This window comes from Heterodontus francisci, chromosome 9 (genome assembly GCF_036365525.1).
Source record: "Heterodontus francisci isolate sHetFra1 chromosome 9, sHetFra1.hap1, whole genome shotgun sequence".
NCBI lineage: Eukaryota > Metazoa > Chordata > Chondrichthyes > Heterodontiformes > Heterodontidae > Heterodontus > Heterodontus francisci.
Genome location: NC_090379.1, coordinates 113,901,274 through 113,923,963, shown reverse-complemented (window position 1 = coordinate 113,923,963; position 22,690 = coordinate 113,901,274). Strand labels below are relative to the sequence as shown.

Here is a 22,690-nt window from a genome sequence, read left to right as displayed (position 1 = left end):
AAATAGGACGCATAGGTTGCGAAAGGCCTGCTTCATCCTGAGACAGAGGCCAGGAAGGGGCACGGAATCAGTGGTGAAGCAGCGGAATTTGTGACAGGGATCAAAGACGATGGCTTCAGTCTTCCCAATATTTAATTGGAGGAAATTTCTGCTCACCCAGTTCTGGATGTTGGACAAGCAGTGTGACAAATTAGGGGCAGTGGAAAGAGGTAGTGGTGAGTTTGAGCTGGGTGTCGTCAACATCCATAGGGAACCTCACTTCATATCTTTAGATGATGTTGCCCTTCAGAGATGAGTTCACCCAGCTGGACAACAGAGAAGAAGCATTGGAGGAGGATAGTATGGCTGACTGTCAGAGTGCAGACTGGTGGAGAAAGATGAGGAGGGATAGTTTACCACGGTCATGGTCACAGTCATGGAGGATGAGACTTTGATAAGATCCCCAACCACCCTTTCCTCTCCAAGGTCTTGAGTGTGTTGTCATCTCCCAAATCCGTGCCCATCTTTACCAGAGCTCCATGTTTGAATCCCTCCAATCAGGTTTAAGCCTTGCCACAGGCTTTTATCAAAGTCACAAATGACATCCTCTGTGACCGTGACAAGGGTAAACTTTCCCTCCTTGTCCTTCTCGACCTGTCTGCAGCCTTTGACATTATTGACCACACCATCCTCCTCCAACACCTCTCGACTGTCATCCATAGTCATCTGGGTGTGACTGCTCTCACCTGGTTCCATTCTTACCTATCTAATCATAGCCAGAGAATCACCTGCAATGTCTTCTCTTCCTGCTTCTGTGCAGTTAGTTACCTCTGGTGTTCCCCAAGGATCTATCCTTGGCCTCCTCCTATTCCTCATCTGCATACTGCCCCATGGCGACATCATCCAAAAACACAGCATTTAGTTTTCACATGTACACTGACGACACCCAGTTCCACCTCACCACCATCTCTTCCGACCCCTCCACTGTCTCTAAATTGTCAGACCGCTAATTTCCTCCAGCTAACTATTGGGAAGACTGAAGCCATTCTCTTCGTTCCCTAGCCACCGACTCCATCCCTCTCCCTGGCAACTGTCTCCAACCACAAATCAGCGCCATCGCTAAGACTACCTATTTCCAACACTGTAACATCGCTCAACTCCACTCTTGCTCAGTCGTGCTTTTGTTACCTCAAGACTTTACTATTCCAATCCACTCCTGGTGGCCTCCCACATTCTTAAACTTGAGTTTATCCAAAGCTCTGCTGCCCAGGTCCTAACTTGCACCAAGTCTCATTCATCTGTAACCCTTGTGCTTGCTGACCGACACTGGCTCCCAGTTAAGCAACATCTCTATTTTAAAATTCTGATCCTTGTTTTCCAATCACTCCATAACCTCGCCCCTCCCTATCTCTGTAATCTCCTACAGCTCCACAACCCTCTGACATATCTGCACTCCTCTAATTCTGACCTCTTGAGCATCCCTGATTTTAATTGGTGCAACATTGGTGGCTGTGCCTTTAGTTGCTTAGGCCCCAAGCTCTAGAATTGCCTTGTTAAACCTTTCCAACTGTCTACCTCGCTTTCCTCCTTTAACACCCTTCTTAAAATCTTCCTCTTTGACGAAGCTATTGTCACCTGCCCTAATGTCTCCTTATGTGACTTGGTGTCAGATTTTGTTTGATAATGCTCCTGTGAAGCGCCTTGGGATGCTTTACTAGGGTAAAGAAGCTACATAAGTACAAGTTGTTGCAGTGGTAGAGTGGAAAGGCGAGAAGTCATGGAGAAACGACCATGAACCAGGATAGGCTTATCTAGAGTCCAGCTGAGGTGAGAAATGGCCTTGGTGCTAATGAACCAGTATTCTAGGAGATCCAATGTGCTAATGAACCAGTATTCTAGCAGATCCAGTGTGCGAATGAACCAGTATTCCAGCAGATCCAGTGTGCGAATGAACCAGTATTCCAGCAGATCCAGTGTGCGAATGAACCAGTATTCCAGCAGATCCAGTGTGCTAATGAACCAGTATTCTAGCAGATCCTGTGTCCTAATGAACCGCTTTTCTAGCAGATCCAGTGTACTGATGAACTAGTATTCTAACAGATCCAGTGTACTAATGAACCAGTATTCTAGCATATCCAGTGTACTACAAAACCAGTATTCCAGCAGATCCAATGTGCTCATGAATTAGTATTCTCGCAGATCCAGTGTACTAAAAAACCAGTATTCCAGCAGATCCAATGTGCTCATGAATTAGTATTCTAGCAGATCCAATGCGCTAATGAACCAGTATTCCAGCAGATCCAGTGTGCGAATGAACCAGTATTCCAGCATATCCAGTGTACTAACAAAACAGTATTCTAGCAGATCCAATGTGCTAATGAACCAGTATTCTAGCAGATCCAGTGTGCATATAAACCAGTATTCTAGCAGATCCAGTGTGCAAATGAACCAGTATTCCAAAAGATCCAGTGTGCTAATGAACAAGTATTCTAGCAGATCCAGTGTACTGATGAACCAGTTTTATCGGAGATCCAGTGTACTAATGAACCAGTATTCTAGCAGATCCAGTGTACTAATGAACCAGTATCATAGCAGATCCAGTGTACTAATGAACCAGTATCATAGCAGATCCAGTGTATTAATGAGCTCATTTTTGAGCAGATCCAGTGTTCTAATGAACTAGTATTCTCGCAGATCCAGTGTACTAATGAACCAGTATCATAGCAGATCCAGTGTATTAATGAGCTCATTTTCTCGCAGCTCCAGTGTACTAATGAACTAGTATTCTAGCAGATCCAGTGTACTAATGAACTAGTATTCCAGCAGATCCAGTGAGCTAATGAACTAGTATTCTAGCAGATCCAGTGTACTAATGAACTAGTATTCCAGCAGATCCAGTGAGCTAATGAACCAGTATTCTAGCAGATCCAATGTGCTCATGAACCAGTATTCCAGCAGATCCAGTGAGCTAATGAACCAGTATTCCAGCAGATCCAGTGAGCTAATGAACCAGTATTCTAGCAGATCCAATGTGCTAATGAACCAGTATTCAAGCAGATCCAATGTGCTAATGAACCAGTATTCTAGCAGATCCAATGTGCTAATGAACCAGTATTCCAGCAGATCCAGTGAGCTAATGAACCAGTATTCTAGCAGATCCAGTGAGCTAATGAACCAGTATTCTAGCAGATCCAATGTGCTAATGAACCAGTATTCTAGCAGATCCAGTGAGCTAATGAACCAGTATTCTAGCAGATCCAGTGAGCTAATGAACCAGTATTCTAGCAGATCCAATGTGCTAATGAACCAGTATTCAAGCAGATCCAATGTGCTCATGAACCAGTATTCTAGCAGATCCAATGTGCTCATGAACCAGTATTCTAGCAGATCCAATGTGCTAATGAACCAGTATTCCAGCAGATCCAGTGAGCTAATGAACCAGTATTCTAGCAGATCCAATGTGCTAATGAACCAGTATTCCAGCAGATCCAGTGAGCTAATGAACCAGTATTCTAGCAGATCCAGTGAGCTAATGAACCAGTATTCTAGCAGATCCAGTGAGCTAATGAACCAGTATTCTAGCAGATCCAATGTGCTCATGAACCAGTATTCAAGCAGATCCAATGTGCTAATGAACCAGTATTCAAGCAGATCCAATGTGCTCATGAACCAGTATTCTAGCAGATCCAGTGAGCTAATGAACCAGTATTCTAGCAGATCCAGTGTACTAATGAACTAGTATTCTAGCAGATCCAGTGAGCTAATGAACCAGTATTATAGCAGATCCAGTGTACTAATGAACCAGTATTCTAACAGATCCAGTGTACTAATGAACTAGTATTCTCGCAGATCCAGTGTACTAATGAACCAGTATCATAGCAGATCCAGTGTATTAATGAGCTCATTTTCTCACAGATCCAGTGTACTAATGAACTAGTATTCTCGCAGATCCAGTGTACTAATGAACCAGTATCATAGCAGATCCAGTGTATTAATGAGCTCATTTTCTCGCAGCTCCAGTGTACTAATGAACTAGTATTCTAGCAGATCCAGTGTACTAATGAACTAGTATTCCAGCAGATCCAGTGAGCTCATGAACCAGTATTCAAGCAGATCCTGTGTACTAATGAACCAGTATTCAAGCAGATCCAATGTACTAATGAACCAGTATTCTAACAGATCCAGTGTACCAATGAACTAGTATTATAGCAGATCCAATGTGCTCATGAATTAGTATTCTAGCAGATCCAATGTGCTCATGAGTTAGTATTCTAGCAGATCTAATGAACTAGTATTCCAGCAGATTCAGTGTACTAATGAGCCAGTAGTATAGTAGATCCAGTGTACTAATGAACCAGTAGTATAGCAGATCCAGTGTACTAATGAACCAGTAGTATAGCAGAACCAGTGTACTAATGAACCAGCATTCCAGCATATCCTGCGTACTAATGAACGAGTATTCTCGCAGATCCAGTGTACTAATGAACCAGTATCATAGCAGATCCAGTGTATTAGTGAGCTCATTTTTGAGCAGATCCAGTGTACTAATGAACTAGTATTCTAACAGATCCAGTGTACTAATGAACCAGTTTTCGAGCAGATCCAATGTGCTCATGAATTAGTATTCTAGTAGATCCAGTGTGCCAATGAACCAGTATTCCAGCAGATCCAGTGTGCAAATGAACCAGTATTCCAGCAGATCCAGTGTATTAATGAGCTCATTTTCTAGCAGATCCAGTGTACTAATGAACTAGTATTCTAGCAGATCCAATGCGCTAATGAACCAGTATTCCAGCAGATCCAGTGTGCGAATGAACCAGTATTCCAGGAGATCCCGTGTGCAAATGAACCAGTATTCCAGCAGATCCCGTGTGCTAATGAACCAGCATTCCAGCAGATCCAGTGTGCTAAAGAACCAGTATTCCAGCAGATCCAGTGTGCCAATGAACCAGTATTCCAGCAGATCCCGTGTGCCAATGAACCAGTATTCCAGCAGATCCCGTGTACTAATGAACCAGTATTCTAGCAGATCCCGTGTGCCAATGAACCAGTATTCCAGCAGATCCCGTGTACTAATGAACCAGTATTCCAGCAAATCCAGTGTGCTAATGAACCAGTATTCTAGCAGATCCAGTGTGCTAATGAACCAGTATTCTCGCAAATCCGGTGTGCGAATGAACCAGTATTCCAGCAGATCCAGTGTACTAATAAACCAGTATTCTAGCAGATCCAGTGTGCATATAAACCAGTAGTCTAGCAGATCCAGTGTGCAAATGAACCAGTATTCCAGCAGATCCAATGTACTAATGAACCAGTATTCTAGCAGATCCTGTCTACGAATGAACCAGGATCACAGCAGATCCAGTGTATTAATGAGCTCATTTTCTAGCAGATCCAGTGTACTAATGAACCGGTATTCTAGCAGATCCAGTGTACTAATGAACCGGTATTATAGCAGATCCAGTGTACTAATGAATCCGTATTCTAGCAGATCCAGTGTACTAATGAAGCAGTATTCTAGCAGATCCAGTGTACTAATGAATCCGTATTCTAGCAGATCCAGTGTACTAATGAATCAGTATTCTAGCAGATCCAGTGTACTAATGAATTAGTATTCTTGCTGATCCAGTGTGCTAATGAACCAGCATTCCAGCATATCCAGTGTACTAATGAACCAGCATATCCAGTGTACTAATGAACCGGTATTATAGCAGATCCAGTGTTCTGATGAACTAGTATTCTAACAGATCCAGTGTACTAATGAACTAGTATTCTTGCTGATCCAGTGTGCTAATGAACCAGCATTCCAGCAGATCCAATGCGCTAATGAACCAGTATTCCAGCAGATCCAGTATGCGAATGAACCAGTATTCCAGGAGATCCAGTGTGCAAATGAACCAGTATTCCAGGAGATCCAGTGTGCAAATGAACCAGTATTCTAGCTGATCCAGTGTACTAATAAACCACTATTTCAGCATATCCAGTGTGCTAATAAACCGCCATTCCAGCAGATCCAGTGTGCTAATGAACCAGTATTCCAGCAGATCCAGTGTGCTATTGAACCAGTATTCTAGAATTAGAATTAGAACATTACAGCGCAGTACAGGCCCTTCGGCCCTCGATGTTGCGCCGACCTGTGAAACCATCTGACCTAAACTATTCCATTTTCATCCATATGTCTATCCAATGACCACTTAAATGCCCTTAAAGTTGGCGAGTCTACTACTGCTGCAGGCAGGGCGTTCCACGCCCCTACTACTCTCTGAGTAAAGAAACTACCTCTAAAATCTGTCCTATATCTATCACCCCTCAACTTAAAGCTATGTCCCCTCGTGTTTGCCATCACCATCCGAGGAAAAAGACTCTCACTATCCACTCTATCTAACCCTCTGATTATCTTATATGTCTCTATTAAGTCACCTCTCTTCCTCCTTCTCTCCAACGAAAACAACCTCAAGTCCCTCAGCCTTTCCTCGTAAGCCCTTCCCTCCATACCAGGCAACATCCTAGTAAATCTCCTCTGCACCCTTTCCAAAGCTTCCACATCCTTCCTATAATGCGGTGACCAGAACTGCACGCAATACTCCAGGTGCGGCCGCACCAGAGTTTTGTACAGCTGCAGCGTGACCTCGTGGCTCCGAAACTCGATCCCCCTACTAATAAAAGCTAACACACCATATGCCTTCTTAACAGCCCTATTAACCAGGGTAGCAACTTTCAGGGATTTATGTACCTGGACACCAAGATCTCTCTGTTCATCTACACTACCAAGAATCTTCCCATTAGCCCAGTACTCTGCATTCCTGTTACTCCTTCCAAAGTGAATCACCTCACACTTTTCCGCATTAAACTCCATTTGCCATCTCTCAGCCCAGCTCTGCAGCCTATCTATGTCCCTCTGTACCCGACAACATCCTTCGGCACTATCCACAACTCCACTGACCTTCGTGTCATCCGCAAATTTACTAACCCACCCTTCTACACCCTCTTCCAGGTCATTTATAAAAATGACAAACAGCAGTGGCCCCAAAACAGATCCTTGCGGTACACCACTAGTAACTAAACTCCAGGATGAACATTTGCCATCAACCACCACCCTCTGTCTTCTTTCAGCTCGCCAATTTCTGATCCAAAGCTCTAAATCACCTTCAACCCCATACTTCCGTATTTTCTGCAATAGCCTACCGTGGGGAACCTTATCAAACGCCTTACTGAAATCCATATACACCACATCCACTGCTTTACCCTCATCCACCTGTTTGGTCACCTTCTCGAAAAACTTAATAAGGTTTGTGAGGCACGACCTACCCGTCACAAAACCGTGCTGACTATCGCTAATGAACTTATTCTTTTCAAGATGATTATAAATCCTGTCTCTTATAACCTTTTCCAACATTTTACCCACAACCGAAGTAAGGCTCACAGGTCTATAATTACCAGGGCTGTCTCTACTCCCCTTCTTGAACAAGGGGACAACATTTGCTATCCTCCAGTCTTCCGGCACTATTCCAGTCGACAATGACGACATAAAGATCAAGGACAAAGGCCCTGCAATCTCCTCCCTGGCTTCCCAGAGAATCCTAGGATAAATCCCATCTGGCCCAGGGGACTTATCTATTTTCACACTTTCCAAAATTGCTAACACCTCCTCCTTGTGAACCTCAATCCCATCTAGCCTAGTAGTCTGAATCTCAGTATTCTCCTCGACAACATTTTCTTTCTCTACTGTAAATACTGACGAAAAATATTCATTCAACGCTTCCCCTATCTCCTCTGATTCCACACACAACTTCCCACTACTATCCTTGATTGGCCCTAATCTAACTCTAGTCATTCTTTTATTCCTGATATACCTATAGAAAGCCTTAGGGTTTTCCTTGATCCTATCCGCCAATGACTTCTCGTGTCCTCTCCTTGCTCTTCTTAGCTCTCCCTTTAGATCCTTCCTGGCTAGCTTGTAACTCTCAAGCGCCCTAACTGAGCCTTCACGTCTCATCCTAACATAAGCCTTCTTCTTCCTCTTGACAAGCGCTTCAACTTCTTTAGTAAACCACGGCTCCCTCGCTCGACAACTTCCTCCCTGCCTGACAGGTACATACTTATCAAGGACACGCAGTAGCTGCTCCTTGAATAAGCTCCACATTTCGATTGTGCCCATCCCCTGCAGTTTCCTTCCCCATCCTACGCATCCCAAATCTTGCCTAATCGCATCATAATTTCCTTTCCCCCAGCTATAATTCTTGCCCTGCAGTATATACCTGTCCCTGCCCATCGCTAAGGTAAACCTAACCGAATTGTGATCACTATCACCAAAGTGTTCACCTACATCTAAATCTAACACCTGGCCGGGTTCATTACCCAGTACCAAATCCAATGTGGCATCGCCCCTGGTTGGCCTGTCTACATACTGTGTCAGAAAACCCTCCTGCACACACTGGACAAAAACTGACCCAAATAAAGTACTCGAACTATAGTATTTCCAGTCAATATTTGGAAAGTTAAAGTCCCCCATAACAACTACCCTGTTACTCTCGCCCCTGTCGAGAATCATCTTCGCTATCCTTTCCTCTACATCTCTGGAACTATTCGGAGGTCTATAGAAGACTCCCAACAGGGTGACCTCTCCTCTTCTGTTTCTAACCTCGGCCCATACTACCTCAGTAGACGAGTCCTCAAACGTCCTTTCTGCCGCTGTAATACTCTCCTTGATTAACAATGCCACAACCCCCCTCTTTTACCATCTTCTCTGTTCTTACTGAAACATCTAAATCCCGGAACCTGCAACATCCATTCCTGTCCCTGCTCTACCCATGTCTCCGAAATGGCCACTACATCGAGATCCCAGGTACCAACCCATGCTGCAAGCTCACCCACCTTATTCCGGATCCTCCTGGCGTTGAAGTAGACACACTTTAAACCAAGTTCTTGCTTGCCAGTGCCCTCTTGTGTCCTTGTAACCTTATCCCTGACCTCACTACTCTCAACATCCTGGACACTGGAACTACAGGTTCCCATTCCCCTGCTGAATCAGTTTAGTGGGGCGGCACAGTGGCGCAGTGGTTAGCACTGCAGCCTCACAGCTCCAGGGACCCGGGTTCAATTCTGGGTACTGCCTGTGTGGAGTTTGCAAGTTCTCCCTGTGTCTGCGTGGGTTTTCTCCGGGTGCTCCGGTTTCCTCCCACAAGCCAAAAGACTTGCAGGTTGGTAGGTAAATTGGCCATTATAAATTGTCACTAGTATAGGTAGGTGGTAGGGAAATATAGGGACAATATGGGATTAGTGTAGGATTAATATAAATGGGTGGTTGATGGTCGGCACAGACTCGGTGGGCCGAAGGGCCTGTTTCAGTGCTGTATCTCTAATCTAATCTAATCTAAACCCCCCGAAGAGCATTAGCAAATCTCCCCCCCAGGATATTGGTACCCCTCTGGTTCAGGTGAAGACCATCCTGTTTGTAGAGGTCCCACCTACCCCAGAAAGAGCCCCAATTATCCAGGAAACCAAAACCCTCCCTCCTACACCATCCCTGCAGCCACGTGTTCAACTCCTCTCTCTCCCTATTCCTCACTTCGCTATCACGTGGCATGGGCAACAACCCAGAGATAACAACTCTGTTTGTTCTCGCTCTAAGCTTCCACCCTAGCTCCCTGAATTTCTGCCTTAAATCCCCATCTCTCTTCCTACCTATGTCGTTGGTGCCTATGTGGACCACGACTTGGGGCTGCTCCCCCTTAAGGATCCCAAAAACACGATCCGAGACATCACGAACCCTGGCACCTGGGAGGCAACACACCAACTGTGAGTCTCTCTTGTTCCCACAGAACCTCCTATCTGTTCCCCTAACTATGGAGTCCCCAATGACTAATGCTCTGCTCCTCTTCCCCCTTCCCTTCTGAGCAACAGGGACAGACTCTGTGCCAGAGACCTGTACCCCATTGCTTACCCCTGGTAAGCCGTTCCCCGCAACAGTATCCAAAACGGTATACCTGTTGTTGAGGGAAACGGCCACAGGGGATCCCTGCACTGCCTGCTGGTTCCCTCTCCTTCCCCTGACAGTAACCATCTACCTACTTCTTTTACCTGAGGTGTGACTACCTCCCCATAACTCCTCTCAATAACCCCCTCCGCCTCCCGAATGATCCGAAGTTCATCCAGCTCCAGTTCCAGTTCCCTAACGCGGTTCTCGAGGAGCTGGAGTTGGGTGCAGTTCCTGCAGATGCAGTCAGCAGGGACACTCTTGGCGACCCTTACCTCCCACATTCTGCAGGAGGAACATTCAACTGCCTTAACCTCCATTCCCACTATTCTAAATTCCCAACAAATCTACTGAAAAACCAAAAAAAAAAGTCAAAACTTGTTAGCTCAGCAATCCGACGGACAGAACTTTTTAAATAAAAAGCTTACCTTCTCAACACACCAGAGTCCTTTTTTTTGGTTAGAGAAGGAGGGTGGGTGGGAGACACTACACGTGTAGTGTCTCGGGTACAGCCACCACCCAAATATATAGTTTTTACTTACCCAGCAGTCCCCTGGTCCTCTGAAAACAAAAGGGAATTAACTTTTAACTTACACTGAAATTGACCTCCCAGCTGCAAGTTCGCTCCGTACCTCCGCTTCTGTCCAAGCTGCTGCAACCAAAACTAAAAGAAATTGATTTTAAACCTCCCAAATATATAGTTTTTACTTACCCAGCAGTCCCCTGGTCCTCCGAAAACAAAAGGGAATTAACTTTTAACTTACACTGAAATTGACCTCCCAGCTGCAGGTTCGCTCCTTACCTCCGCTTCTGTCCAAGCTGCTGCAACCAAAACTAAACAGAACCGGTATTATCAGAGATCCAGTGTACTAATGAACCAGTATTCTCGCAGATCCTGTCTACTAATGAACCAGTATCATAGCAGATCCAGTGTATTAATGAGCTTGCTTTCTAGCAGATCCAGCATACTAATGAACTAGTATTCCAGCAGATCCAGTGTGCTAATGAACCAGTATTCTAGCAGATCCTGTGTACTAATGAACCGGTATTATAGCCGATCCAGTGTACTGATGAACTAGTATTCTAACAGATCCAGTGTACTAATGAACCAGTATTCTAACAGATCCAGTGTGCTAATGAACCAGTCTTCCAGCAGATCCAGTGTGCTAATGAACCAGTATTCCAGCCGATCCAGTGTGCTAATGAACCAGTGTTCCAGCAGATCCAGTGTGCTAATGAACCAGTATTCCAGCAGATCCAGTGTGCTAATGAATGACTATTCCAGCAGATCCAGTGTACTATAGAACCAGTATTCCAGCAGATCCAGTGTGCTCATGAACCAGTATTCCAGCTGATCCAGTGTGCTAATGAACCAATATTCTCGCAGATCCTGTGTACTAATGCACCAGTCTTATAGCAGATCCAGTGTGCTAATGAACCAGTATTCCAGCAGATCCAGTGTTCTAATGAACCAGTATTCCAGCAGATCCAGTGTACTAATCAACCAGTATTATAGCAGATCCAGTGTGCTAATGAACCAGTATTCTAGCAGATCCTGTGTACTAATGAACTAGTAGTATAGCAGATCCAGTGTACTAAAGAACTAGTATTCTTGATGATCCAGTGTACTAATGAACCAGTATTCTAGCAGATCCAGTGTGCTAATGAACTAGTAGTATAGCAGATCCAGTGTACTAAAGAACTAGTATTCTTGATGATCCAGTGTACTAATGAACCAGTATTCTAGCAGATCCTGTGTACTAATGAACTAGTAGTATAGCAGATCCAGTGTACTAAAGAACTAGTATTCTTGATGATCCAGTGTACTAATGAACCAGTATTCTAGCAGATCCAGTGTACTAATGAACCAGTATTCTAGCAGATCCTGTGTACTAATGAACTAGTAGTATAGCAGATCCAGTGTACTAAAGAACTAGTATTCTTGATGATCCAGTGTACTAATGAACCAGTATTCTAGCAGATCCAGTGTGCTAATGAACTAGTATTCTAGCAGATCCAGTGTACTAATGAACCGGTATTATCAGAGATCCAGTGTATTAATGAACCAGTATTCTAGCAGATCCAGTGTATTAATGAACTCGTTTTCTAGCAGATCCAGCATACTAATGAACTAGTATTATAGCAGATCCTGTGTACTAATGAACCGGTATTATAGCCGATCCAGTGTACTAATGAACCAGTATTCTAGCAGATCCAATGTGCTCATGAATTAGTATTCTAGCAGATCCAATGTGCTAGTGAACCAGTATTCCAGCAGATCCAGTGTGCGAATGAACCAGTATTCCAGCAGATCCAGTGAGCTAATGAACCAGTATTCCAGCAGATCCTGTCTACTAATGAACCAGTATCATAGCAGATCCAGTGTATTAATGAACTCGTTTTCTCGCAGATCCAGCATACTAATGAACTAGTATTATAGCAGATCCTGTGTACTAATGAACCGGTATTATAGCCGATCCAGTGTACTAATGAACCAGTATTCTAGCAGATCCAGTGTACTCATGAACTAGTATTCTAGCAGATCCAGTGTGCTAACGAACCAGTATTCCAGCCGATCCAGTGTGCTAATGAACCACTATTCCAGCAGATCCAGTGTCCTATAGAACCAGTATTCCAGCAGATCCAGTGTACTAATGAAGCAGTATTCCAGCAGACCCGGTGTGCTAATGAACCAGTATCCTTGCAGATCCTGTGTACTAATGCACCAGTATTATAGCAGATCCAGAGTGCTAATGAACCAGTATTCCAGCAGATCCAGTGTGCTAATGAACCAGCATTCTAGCAGATCCAGTGTACTAATGAACCAGTATTCTAGCAGATCCAGTGTACTAATGAACCAGTATTCCAGCAGATCCAGTGTGCTAATGAACCAGCATTCTAGCAGATCCAGTGTACTAATGAACCAGTATTCTAGCAGATCCAGTGTACTAATGAACCAGTATTCCAGCAGATCCAGTGTGCTAACGAACCAGCATTCTAGCAGATCCAGTGTGCTAATGAACCAGTATTCTAGCAGATCCTGTAACTAATGAACTATTATTATAGCAGATCCAGTGTACCAATGAACCGCTTTTATCGGAGATCCAGTATGCTAATGAACCAGTATTCTAGCAGATCCAGTGTGCTAATGAACCAGTATTCTAGCAGATCCTGTCTACTAATGAACCGGTATTATAGCAGATCCAGTGTCCTGATGAACTAGTATTCTAACAGATCCAGTGTACTAATGAACCAGTATTCTAGCATATCCTGTCTACTAATGAACCAGTATCATTGCAGATCCAGTGTATTAATGAGCTCATTTTCTCGCAGATCCAGTGTGCTAATGAACCAGTATTCTAGCATATCCTGTGTACTAATGAACCAGTATTCCAGCAGATCCAATGTGCTCATGAATTAGTATTCTAGCAGATCCAATGTGCTAGTGAACCAGTATTCCAGCAGATCCAGTGTGCGAATGAACCAGTATTCCAGCAGATCCAGTGAGCTAATGAACCAGTATTCCAGCAGATCCAGTGTGCAAATGAACCAGTATTCTAGCAGATCCAGAGTACTAAAGAACCAGTATTCCAGCAGATCCAGTGTGCGAATGAACCAGTATTCCAGCAGATCCAGTGAGCTAATGAACCAGTATTCCAGCAGATCCAGTGTGCGAATGAACCAGTATTCCAGCAGATCCAGTGAGCTAATGAACCAGTATTCCAGCAGATCCAGTGTGCAAATGAACCAGTATTCTAGCAGATCCAGAGTACTAAAGAACTAGTATTCCAGCAGATCCAGAGTACTAAAGAACCAGTATTCCAGCAGATCCAGTGTACTAATGAACCGGCATTATTGGAGATCCAGTGTACTCATGAACTAGTATTCTAGCAGATCCAGTGTACTAATGAACTAGTATTCTAGCAGATCCAGTGTGCTAATGAACTAGCATTTTAGCAGGTCCAGTGTACTAATGAACCTGTATTATAGCAGGTCCAGTGTACTAATGAACCAGTATTATAGCAGATCCAGTGTACTAATGAACTAGTATTCTAGCAGATCTAGTGTACTAATGAACCAGTATTATAGCATATCCAGTGTGCTAATGAACCAGTATTCTAGCAGATCCAGAGTACTAATGAACCAGTATTCTTGCAGATCCAATGTACTAATGAACCAGTATTCTCACAGATCCAGTGTACTAATGAACCAGTATTCTCGCAGATCCAGTGTACCAATGAACCAGTATTGTAGCAGATCCAGTGTACTAATGAGCTAGTATTCTAGCAGATCCAGTGTACTAATGAACCAGTATTCTAGCAGATCCTGTGTACTAATGAACTATTATTATAGCAGATCCAGTGTACTAATGAACTAGTATTCTAGCAGATCCAGTGTACCAATGAACTAGTATTCTAGCAGATCCAGTGTACTAATGAACTAGTATTCTAGCAGATCCAGTGTACTAATGAACCAGTATCATAGCAGATCCAGTGTCTTAATGAGCTCATTTTCTCACAGATCCAGTGTACTAATGAACTAGTATTCTAGCAGATCCAGTGTACTAATGGACCAGTATCATAGCAGATCCAGTGTCTTAATGAGATCCTTTTCTCACAGATCCAGTGTACTAATGAACTAGTATTCTAGCAGATCCAGTGTGCTAATGAACCAGTATTCTAGCAGATCCTGTGTCTTAATGAGCTCATTTTCTCACAGATCCAGTGTACTAATGAACTAGTATTCTAGCAAATCCAGTGTCCTAATGAACCGGTATTATAGCAGATCCAGTGTCCTGATGAACTAGTATTCTAACAGATCCAGTGTACTAATGAACCAGTATTCCAGCAGATCCAATGTGCTCATGAATTAGTATTCTAGCAGATCCAATGTGCTAGTGAACCAGTATTCCAGCAGACCCAGTGTGCGAATGAACCAGTATTCCAGCAGATCCAGTGTGCAAATGAACCAGTATTCCAGCAGATCCAGTGTGCTAATGAACCAGTATTCCAGCAGATCCTGTGTGCAAATGAACCAGTATTCTAACAGATCCAGAGTACTAAAGAACCAGTATTCCAGCAGATCCAGTGTACTAATGAACCGGCATTATCGGAGATCCAGTGTACTAATGAACCGGTATTCTAGCAGATCCTGTCTAGTAATGAACCGGTATCATAGCAGATCCAGTGTACTCATGAACTAGTATTCTAGCAGATTCAGTGTACTAATGAACCAGTATTCTAGCAGGTCCAGTGTACTAATGAACCAGTATTCTAGCAGATCCTACTAATGAACCAGTATTCTAGCAGATCCAGTGTACTAATGAACCAGTATTCTAGCAGATCCTGTCTACTAATGAACCAGTATTCTAGCAGATCCAGTGTACTAATGAACCAGTATTCTAGCAGATCCAGTGTACTAATGAACCCATATTATAGCAGATCCAGTGTACCAATGAACTAGTATTCTAGCAGATCCAGTGTACGAATGAACTCTTATTCTAACAGGTTCAGTGTACTAATGAACCAGTATTATAGCAGATCCAGTGTACTAATGAACCAGTATTATAGCAGATCCAGTGTACTAATGAACAAGTATTCTAGCAGATCTAGTGTACTAATGAACCAGTATTATAGCATATCCAGTGTGCTAATGAACTAATATTCTAGCAGATGTCGTGTACTAATGAACCAGCATTATAGCATATCCAGTGTGCTAATGAACTAATATTCTAGCAGATCCTGTCTACTAATGAACCAGTATTCTAGCAGATCCAGTGTACTAATGAACTAGTATTCTAGCAGATCCAGTGTACTAATGAACCAGTATTCTAGCAGATCCAGTGTACTAATGAACCAGTATTATAGCAGATCCAGTGTACCAATGAACTAGTATTATAGCAGATCCAGTGTACTAATGAACTAGTATTCTAACAGGTCCAGTGTACTAATGAACCAGTATTATAGCAGGTCCAGTGTACTAATGAACCAGTATTCTAGCAGATCTAGTGTACTAATGAACCAGTATTATAGCATTTCCAGTGTGCTAATGAACTAATATTCTAGCAGATCCTGTCTACTAATGAACCAGTATTCTAGCAGATCCAGTGTACTAATGAACTAGTATTCTAGCAGATCCAGTGTACTAATGAACCAGTATTCTAGCAGATCCAGTGTACTAATGAACCAGTATTCTAGCAGATCCAGTGTACCAATGAACTAGTATTATAGCAGATCCAGTGTACTAATGAACTAGTATTCTAACAGGTCCAGTGTACTAATGAACCAGTATTATAGCAGGTCCAGTGTACTAATGAACCAGTATTCTAGCAGATCTAGTGTACTAATGAACCAGTATTATAGCATTTCCAGTGTGCTAATGTACCAGTATTCTAGCAAATCCTGTCTACTAATGAACCAGTATTGTAGCAGATCCAGTGTACTAATGAACCAGTATTCTAGCAGATCCAGTGTACTAATGAGCCAGTATTCTAGCAGATCCAGTGTACTAATGAACTGGTATTCTAGCAGATCCAGTGTACTAATGAACCAGTATTCTAGCAGATCTAGTGTACTAATGAACCAGTATTATAGCATATCCAGTGTGCTAATGAACCAGTATTCTAGCAGATCTAGTGTACTAATGAACCAGTATTATAGCATTTCCAGTGTGCTAATGTACCAGTATTCTAGCAAATCCTGTCTACTAATGAACCAGTATTGTAGCAGATCCAGTGTACTAATGAACCAGTATTCTAGCAGATCCAGTGTACTAATGAGCCAGTATTCTAGCAGATCCAGTGTACTAATGAACTGGTATTCTAGCAGATCCAGTGTACTAATGAACCAGTATTCTAGCAGATCCAGTGTACTAATGAACCAGTATTCTAGCAGATCCAGTGTGCTAATGAACCAGTTTTCTAGCAGATCCAGTGTACTAATGAACTAGTATTCTAGCAGATCCTGTGTACTAATGAACCAGTATTCCAGCAGATCCAGTGTACTAAAGAACCAGTATTATAGCAGATCCAGTGTACAAATGAACTTGTATTCTCGCAGATCCCGTGTACTGATGATCCAGTATTATAGCAGATCCAGTGTACTAGTGAACTAGTATTCTTGGTGATCCAGTGTACTAATGAACCAGTATTTCATCAGATCCAGTGTGCTAATGAACCAGTATTCTAGCTGACCAGTATTCCAGCAGATCCAGTGTCGTAGTGGATCCAGTATACAAGCAGTTCCAGTGCACTAGCAGCCCAGTATTCTAGCAGATCCATCGTTGGAGTGGATCTAGTATACTAGCAGATCTAGTGTACTAGTGGACCAGTGTTCTGGCAGATCCAGTGTAGTAGTGGATCCAGTGTACTAGCAGATCCGGTATTCTAGCAGGTCCAGTGTACTTGTGGATCAAGTATTCTGGCAGTTCTGGTATACTAATGGATCCAATATACTAGTAGAGGGCTAAAAGTGACGTTAACAAATGAGCAGAAAGCAACGGAGTAAAAGTCATTGAGCAGCTGTGGAGCAGAGCAGATGGGGACCTGCAGAATCAGATCGCAGGTAGCTCAGCCTGATCGTCACCCACCAGCCCTTTGCAAATGAGATGTCCTTGGCTAACTCCATAAACTCTGCCAGAGCTGGTAGTGGAGGGCACCAGCATTGTGGTACTAACATGTGTTACACCACATGGGTGGGGGTTAGAGAAAGGCCTTGTCTCTGGCATGTGGCTAGTTTTTTCTTTGAAGAGTTTAATTGAACTTGTGTTTGAATCTTTTCCAAAGGTAAAAGAGCTGCCGAGGCAGAATGGAGGATTATTTCAGAACAGTGCCCTAAGTCCAAGGCAAACTGTGGCGAGGGGCACCAAGCAGAAGGAGCCTGAAGTTGTCTCAGCGCCAGGCTCAGTCTCTGAACAGGTGAGGGGGATGGTCACCCGGCAACAAACCAGCCTGAGGGCCTCTCGCTTTCACAGACACAGCTCTCCACAGCTCAGCCCAGCGCAGCTGCAGCAACCTCAAGCCAGTCCGCCTGTAGGAGGTCACAGAGTTACGCACGAGCAATTCAAGAGTGCCATGGCAACAGTGGTTAACCAGAGTGATCCCAGGAACCAGCTGGAGGCCTTCAGTAAAATTGGGGAGGGCTCCACAGGCATCGTGTGTGTCGCAACAGAGAAGCACTCAGGCCGACGGGTGGCAGTGAAAAGGATGGACCTGAGGACACAGCAGCGACGGGAGCTGCTCTTTAATGAGGTAGGGGGGGCGAGGGTTTCCTGTTTCCTCAGATACTGTGTCAATGTCTACCTCATAATTACAGTCGCAGAGCATGCTAATTACTGGAAATAGGCACAAGGCATGGAGAAGAATTGGTCGGTTAGTGCTGCAGTGAGGGGGGATCGGTCAGTTATAGGTACAGTGCGGGGGAGGATCAGTCGGTTCGAGATACAGCGAGGAGGGATCGATCGGTTACATGGTGATCAAGGGTTGGAAATAAATATTCCAGGGTACACAATATTTCGGAAAGACAGACAGAATAGCAAAGGAGGAGGGGTAACACTGATGGTAAAGGATGACTTAAGGGCATTAGTGAGAAAGGATCTGGCTTCAGAAGATCATGAAATAGAATCAGTATGGGTGGAAATAAGGAATTTGTAGAATGTTTTGGGGACAGTTTCTTGAAGCAATATGTTGTGGAACCAACTAGGGATAAAGCTGTCTTAGATTTAGTGTTGTGTAATGAAGTAGGGTTAATTAGCAATGTCATAGTAAAAGATCCACTGGGAAACAGTGATCATAATACCATTGAATTCCGTGTTAAGTTTGAAAGTGACATGCTCCAATCACAAACCAGAATTTTAAACTTAAACAAAGCCAATTATGTAGGCATGAGGGGAGAGCTGGCTAAAGTAAATTGGGTAAATAGGCTAAAAGGTATGGTGGTAAATGAACAGTGGGAAACCTTTAAAGAAACAATTCAAAATGTTCAACAAAAATACATTCCTTTGAAAAACAAAAACTCAGCCAGCAAGTCCCATCCGTGGCTCACTCAGGAAGTTAAGGATAGTATTAGATGAAAAGAAGAGGCTTACAATGTTGCAAAAAGAGTAGCAAGTCTGAGGAATGGGAGTGTTTTAGAAACCAGCAAAGGGCCACCAAAAACATTGATTAAAAAAAGGAAAACATAGAATAAGAGTAAACTAGCCAGTAATATAAAAACAGATTGCAAGAGCTTTTATATGTATATCAAAAGGAAGAGAGTAGCTAAAGTAAATGTTGGTCCCTTAGAAGCAGAAACAGGAGAAAGTATCATGGGGAATGAGGAAATGGTAGAGGCATTGAACAAATATTTTGTGCCTGTCTTCACAGTAGATGATACAAGTTCAATACCTGAAATAGACAGTAACCTAGGGGCAAAAAATGAGTGAGGAAATTAAGGAAATTCATAGCAGAGAAAAAATATTGGAGAAGCTTAAGAGACTAAAATCTGACAAATCTCCAGGACCTGATGACCTACATCCTGGTGCTCTAAAAGAGATAGCTGCAGAGATAGTGGATGCTCTAGCTATGATTTTCCAAAATTCCTTAGATTTGGGAACGGCCCCATCAGATTAGAAGCTGACAAATGTTACACCGCTTTTCAAGAAAGGAAGGAGAGACAAAACAGGGAACTACTGGCCAGTTAGCCTAACATCAGTCGTTGTGAAAATGCTAGAATCTATTATTTAGGAAGTCTTAACAATGCAGTTAGAAAAGTACAGTATGATTAGAAAAAGTCAACATGGTTTTACTAAAGGGAAATCCTGTTTGACAAATTTATTTGGGTTTTTTGAGAATGTAACAAGTAGGGTAGATAAAGGGGAACCAGTAGATGTGGTATACCTGGATTTCCAAAAGGCATTTGATAAGGTGCTACACGAAAGGTTAATAGGGAAGATAAGGGCTCATGAATTTGGGGGTAATGTATTAGCTTGGATAGTTGATTAGTTAACGGACATTAAGCAATGAGTGGGCATAAACAGGGCATTGTCAAGTTGGCAGGAAGTAAATAGTAGAGTGCCGCAAGGATCAGTGCTGGGGCCTCAGCTAGTTATAATCTATATTAATGACTTAGATGAAGAGACAGAGAGTAATGTATCTAAGTTTGCTGATGATACAAAGGTAGGTGGAAAGATAAGCTGTGAGGAGGACAGAGAGAGGCTGCAAAGAGATATAGACAGGGTAAGTGAGTGGTCAACAAGATGGCAGATGAGATATAATGTATAAAGCACGAAGTTATTCATTTTGGTCCCAAAAATAGAAAAGCAGAATACTTTTTAAAAGTGTGAAACTTGTAAGAGCCTGTTCAAAGAGACTTGGGTGTGCTTGTACAAGGAACGCGGAAAGTTAACATGCAGGTACAGCAAGCAACTAGGAAGGCAAATGGCAAGTTGGCCTTTATTGCAAGGGGATTGGAGTACAGAAGGAGGGAAGTATTGCTACAGGGTTTTGGTGAGGCCACATCTGGAATACTGTGTGCAGTTTTGGTCTCCACATTTAAGGAAGGATATACTTGCACTGGAGGTGGTACAGTGAAGGTTCACTAGATTTGTCACTAGGATGAGGGGGTTGTCCTATGATGAGAGGCTGACTAAATTGGGCTGTATTCTCTGGAGCTTTGAAGAATGAGAGGTTATCTCGTTGAAATATATAAGATTCTAAAGGTGCTGGATAGGGTAGACATAGAGATTATTTCCACCGGTTGGGGAAGCTAAAATGCGGGGGCAAAGTCTCAGGATAAGGGGCCGATCATTCAGGACTGAGATGAGGAGAAATTACTTCACTCAAAGGTTGTGAATCTTTGGAATTCTCTACCCCAGAGGGTTGTGGATGCTCCATTATTGATAGATAGATTATTGGTCTCTCAGGGAATCAAGGGATATGGCGAGCAGGCAGGAAAGTGGAATTGAATCCTAAGGTCAGCCATGATCATTTTAAATGATGGAACAGGTTCGATGGGCCAAATGGTCTACTCCTGCTCCTATATTGTGCTTTCCTCTGTACAGTTGGGGGCGGGTGCAGGTGGGAATCAGTCAGTTAGAGATACAGCAAGGTGGGGGCGGGGGTTTGGTTTGTTATAGATACACCCTTTCAGCACAGAGTCAGATCCCATCACTGAGACGCCCATTTGTTTGATTATTCAGGTTGTAATAATGAGAGATTATCACCATGACAATGTGGTGGAGATGTACAGCAGCCATCTGGTTGGGGACGAGCTGTGGGTCGTGATGGAGCTCCTGCAGGGTGGAGCACTCACCGACATCATCTCCCATATCAGGTACCCTCACACCATCCACTCCATTGACAGACAGTGTGTGTTTATCCTAGGCTGCGTTTGCTGACAGCGCAGCCACTAGGTGGCGCTGCATTAACACATGCGTAAATGCCGCCTGTTCAACTAAAACATCTCAGTCCGCGATGTTCAGGCAGCTGTCAGGACTAAAGATGACGCTGCTCAAATAATCACACAAAGGCAACGTAAACACATGGCAGCACACAACGACCGGAGAGATCGACTGGTTGGAGAGAGCGGGTGGAGGGTGGGGGTGGTGGGGAATGCCCAGAGAGAGCGGGCGAGGAGGGAGGGGGGTGGTGGTGGGAAAGGCTGGAGAGAGCGGGCGGGGAGGGGCGGGGGGAAATGGCCAGAGAGAGCGGGCGGGGACAATGGCCGGAAAGAGGGGTTGAAGGGGCAGGAGGAGAGCGCAGCTGCCGCCACCAAGGTCTTCGGCCGCTCCCTCCCCGCTTCCCCCGCCACTTCACCCCCACTCCCCCCCACCCCCCCGCCGATTTCACTCCACACCCCGTTCTCTCCCCCACATTCCGCTCTCTGCCCCACTCCCCGCTTCTCCGCTTGCTGTCTATCCTGCGTTATGCGATGACGTGATCTGGGCATGCGTGTACCAGCCCTGGCAATTTACGTGATGACGTCATCCGTGCATGTGCCAACCAGTTCTGTCAATGTGGAATGCAGCGCACGCGCAGAGAGCAGGAGCCCATTTGCGCAGGTTGGCGCAGTCCATACAATTAACTAATTAACACCCAACATCTGTTCACCCTATTATCTTGAAATACCAGGTATTTATCAACCATTTACAGAATTTCAGACCCGAACATGTGTGTGTGTTTATCCTGATAGCCTGTTATGACCGACTGCTCCAGTCAAAGCTCCCAATCAAAATATATGATTCTGATTGTGGTGGGAGAAATGCACAGTTAATTCAATCCCGTCCCTCCACAGATCGCCTAATATATAACTTTAAACTTTCCAAATTAAAGAAAGAACTCAGCCAAATTGTACCATCTATTAACCCCCGGCTGAGGCTAACCAAACCAGGTGTCTTTAAATCAACAAATTAACTGTTTAATTAGAAAAAGCTAAATTCTTAAACACTACTAAGACATAAACAACATTTAAAATAGAAAAAAATTAGAGTCCTTGCAAATATACACTCCTGCTGCAGGTGAAAAAAGTCCAAGTTTGCTTGAAGTCCTCACAGCCATCCAATGGGGAGAAAAGGTTCTTCCACAGTAGAACAGTCCGTAGTCTAATTCCAGCAGTAAGTGATGCTTCCCTTCTCCAGTGATGGATTTCAACACTTAACAACTTGCAAACACTTTCAATAAAATTAATCTGACTTTACAGTTTTTGAGGGATAAAAGATTGTCACAGTCAACTTCCCTTCCTTCAGTTTAAATTATCAGAG

General features: G+C 43.6%; 1 protein-coding gene across 3 annotated transcripts in view; it reads left to right on the top strand.

Moving 5' to 3' along the window:
- The window catches only part of LOC137373991 (serine/threonine-protein kinase PAK 4-like), a 149,720-nt gene that overhangs the window by 78,160 nt on the left and 48,870 nt on the right, over nt 1-22,690 (top strand). For 2 of the 3 annotated variants that reach the window (XM_068039709.1, XM_068039710.1), the window contains exons 5-6: nt 17,739-18,203; nt 21,131-21,264. In XM_068039709.1, the coding sequence (XP_067895810.1) occupies nt 17,739-18,203; nt 21,131-21,264 (599 nt within the window). The remainder of the gene's footprint in view (nt 1-17,738; nt 18,204-21,130; nt 21,265-22,690) is intronic. The other variant, XM_068039711.1, reaches the window with a different exon arrangement.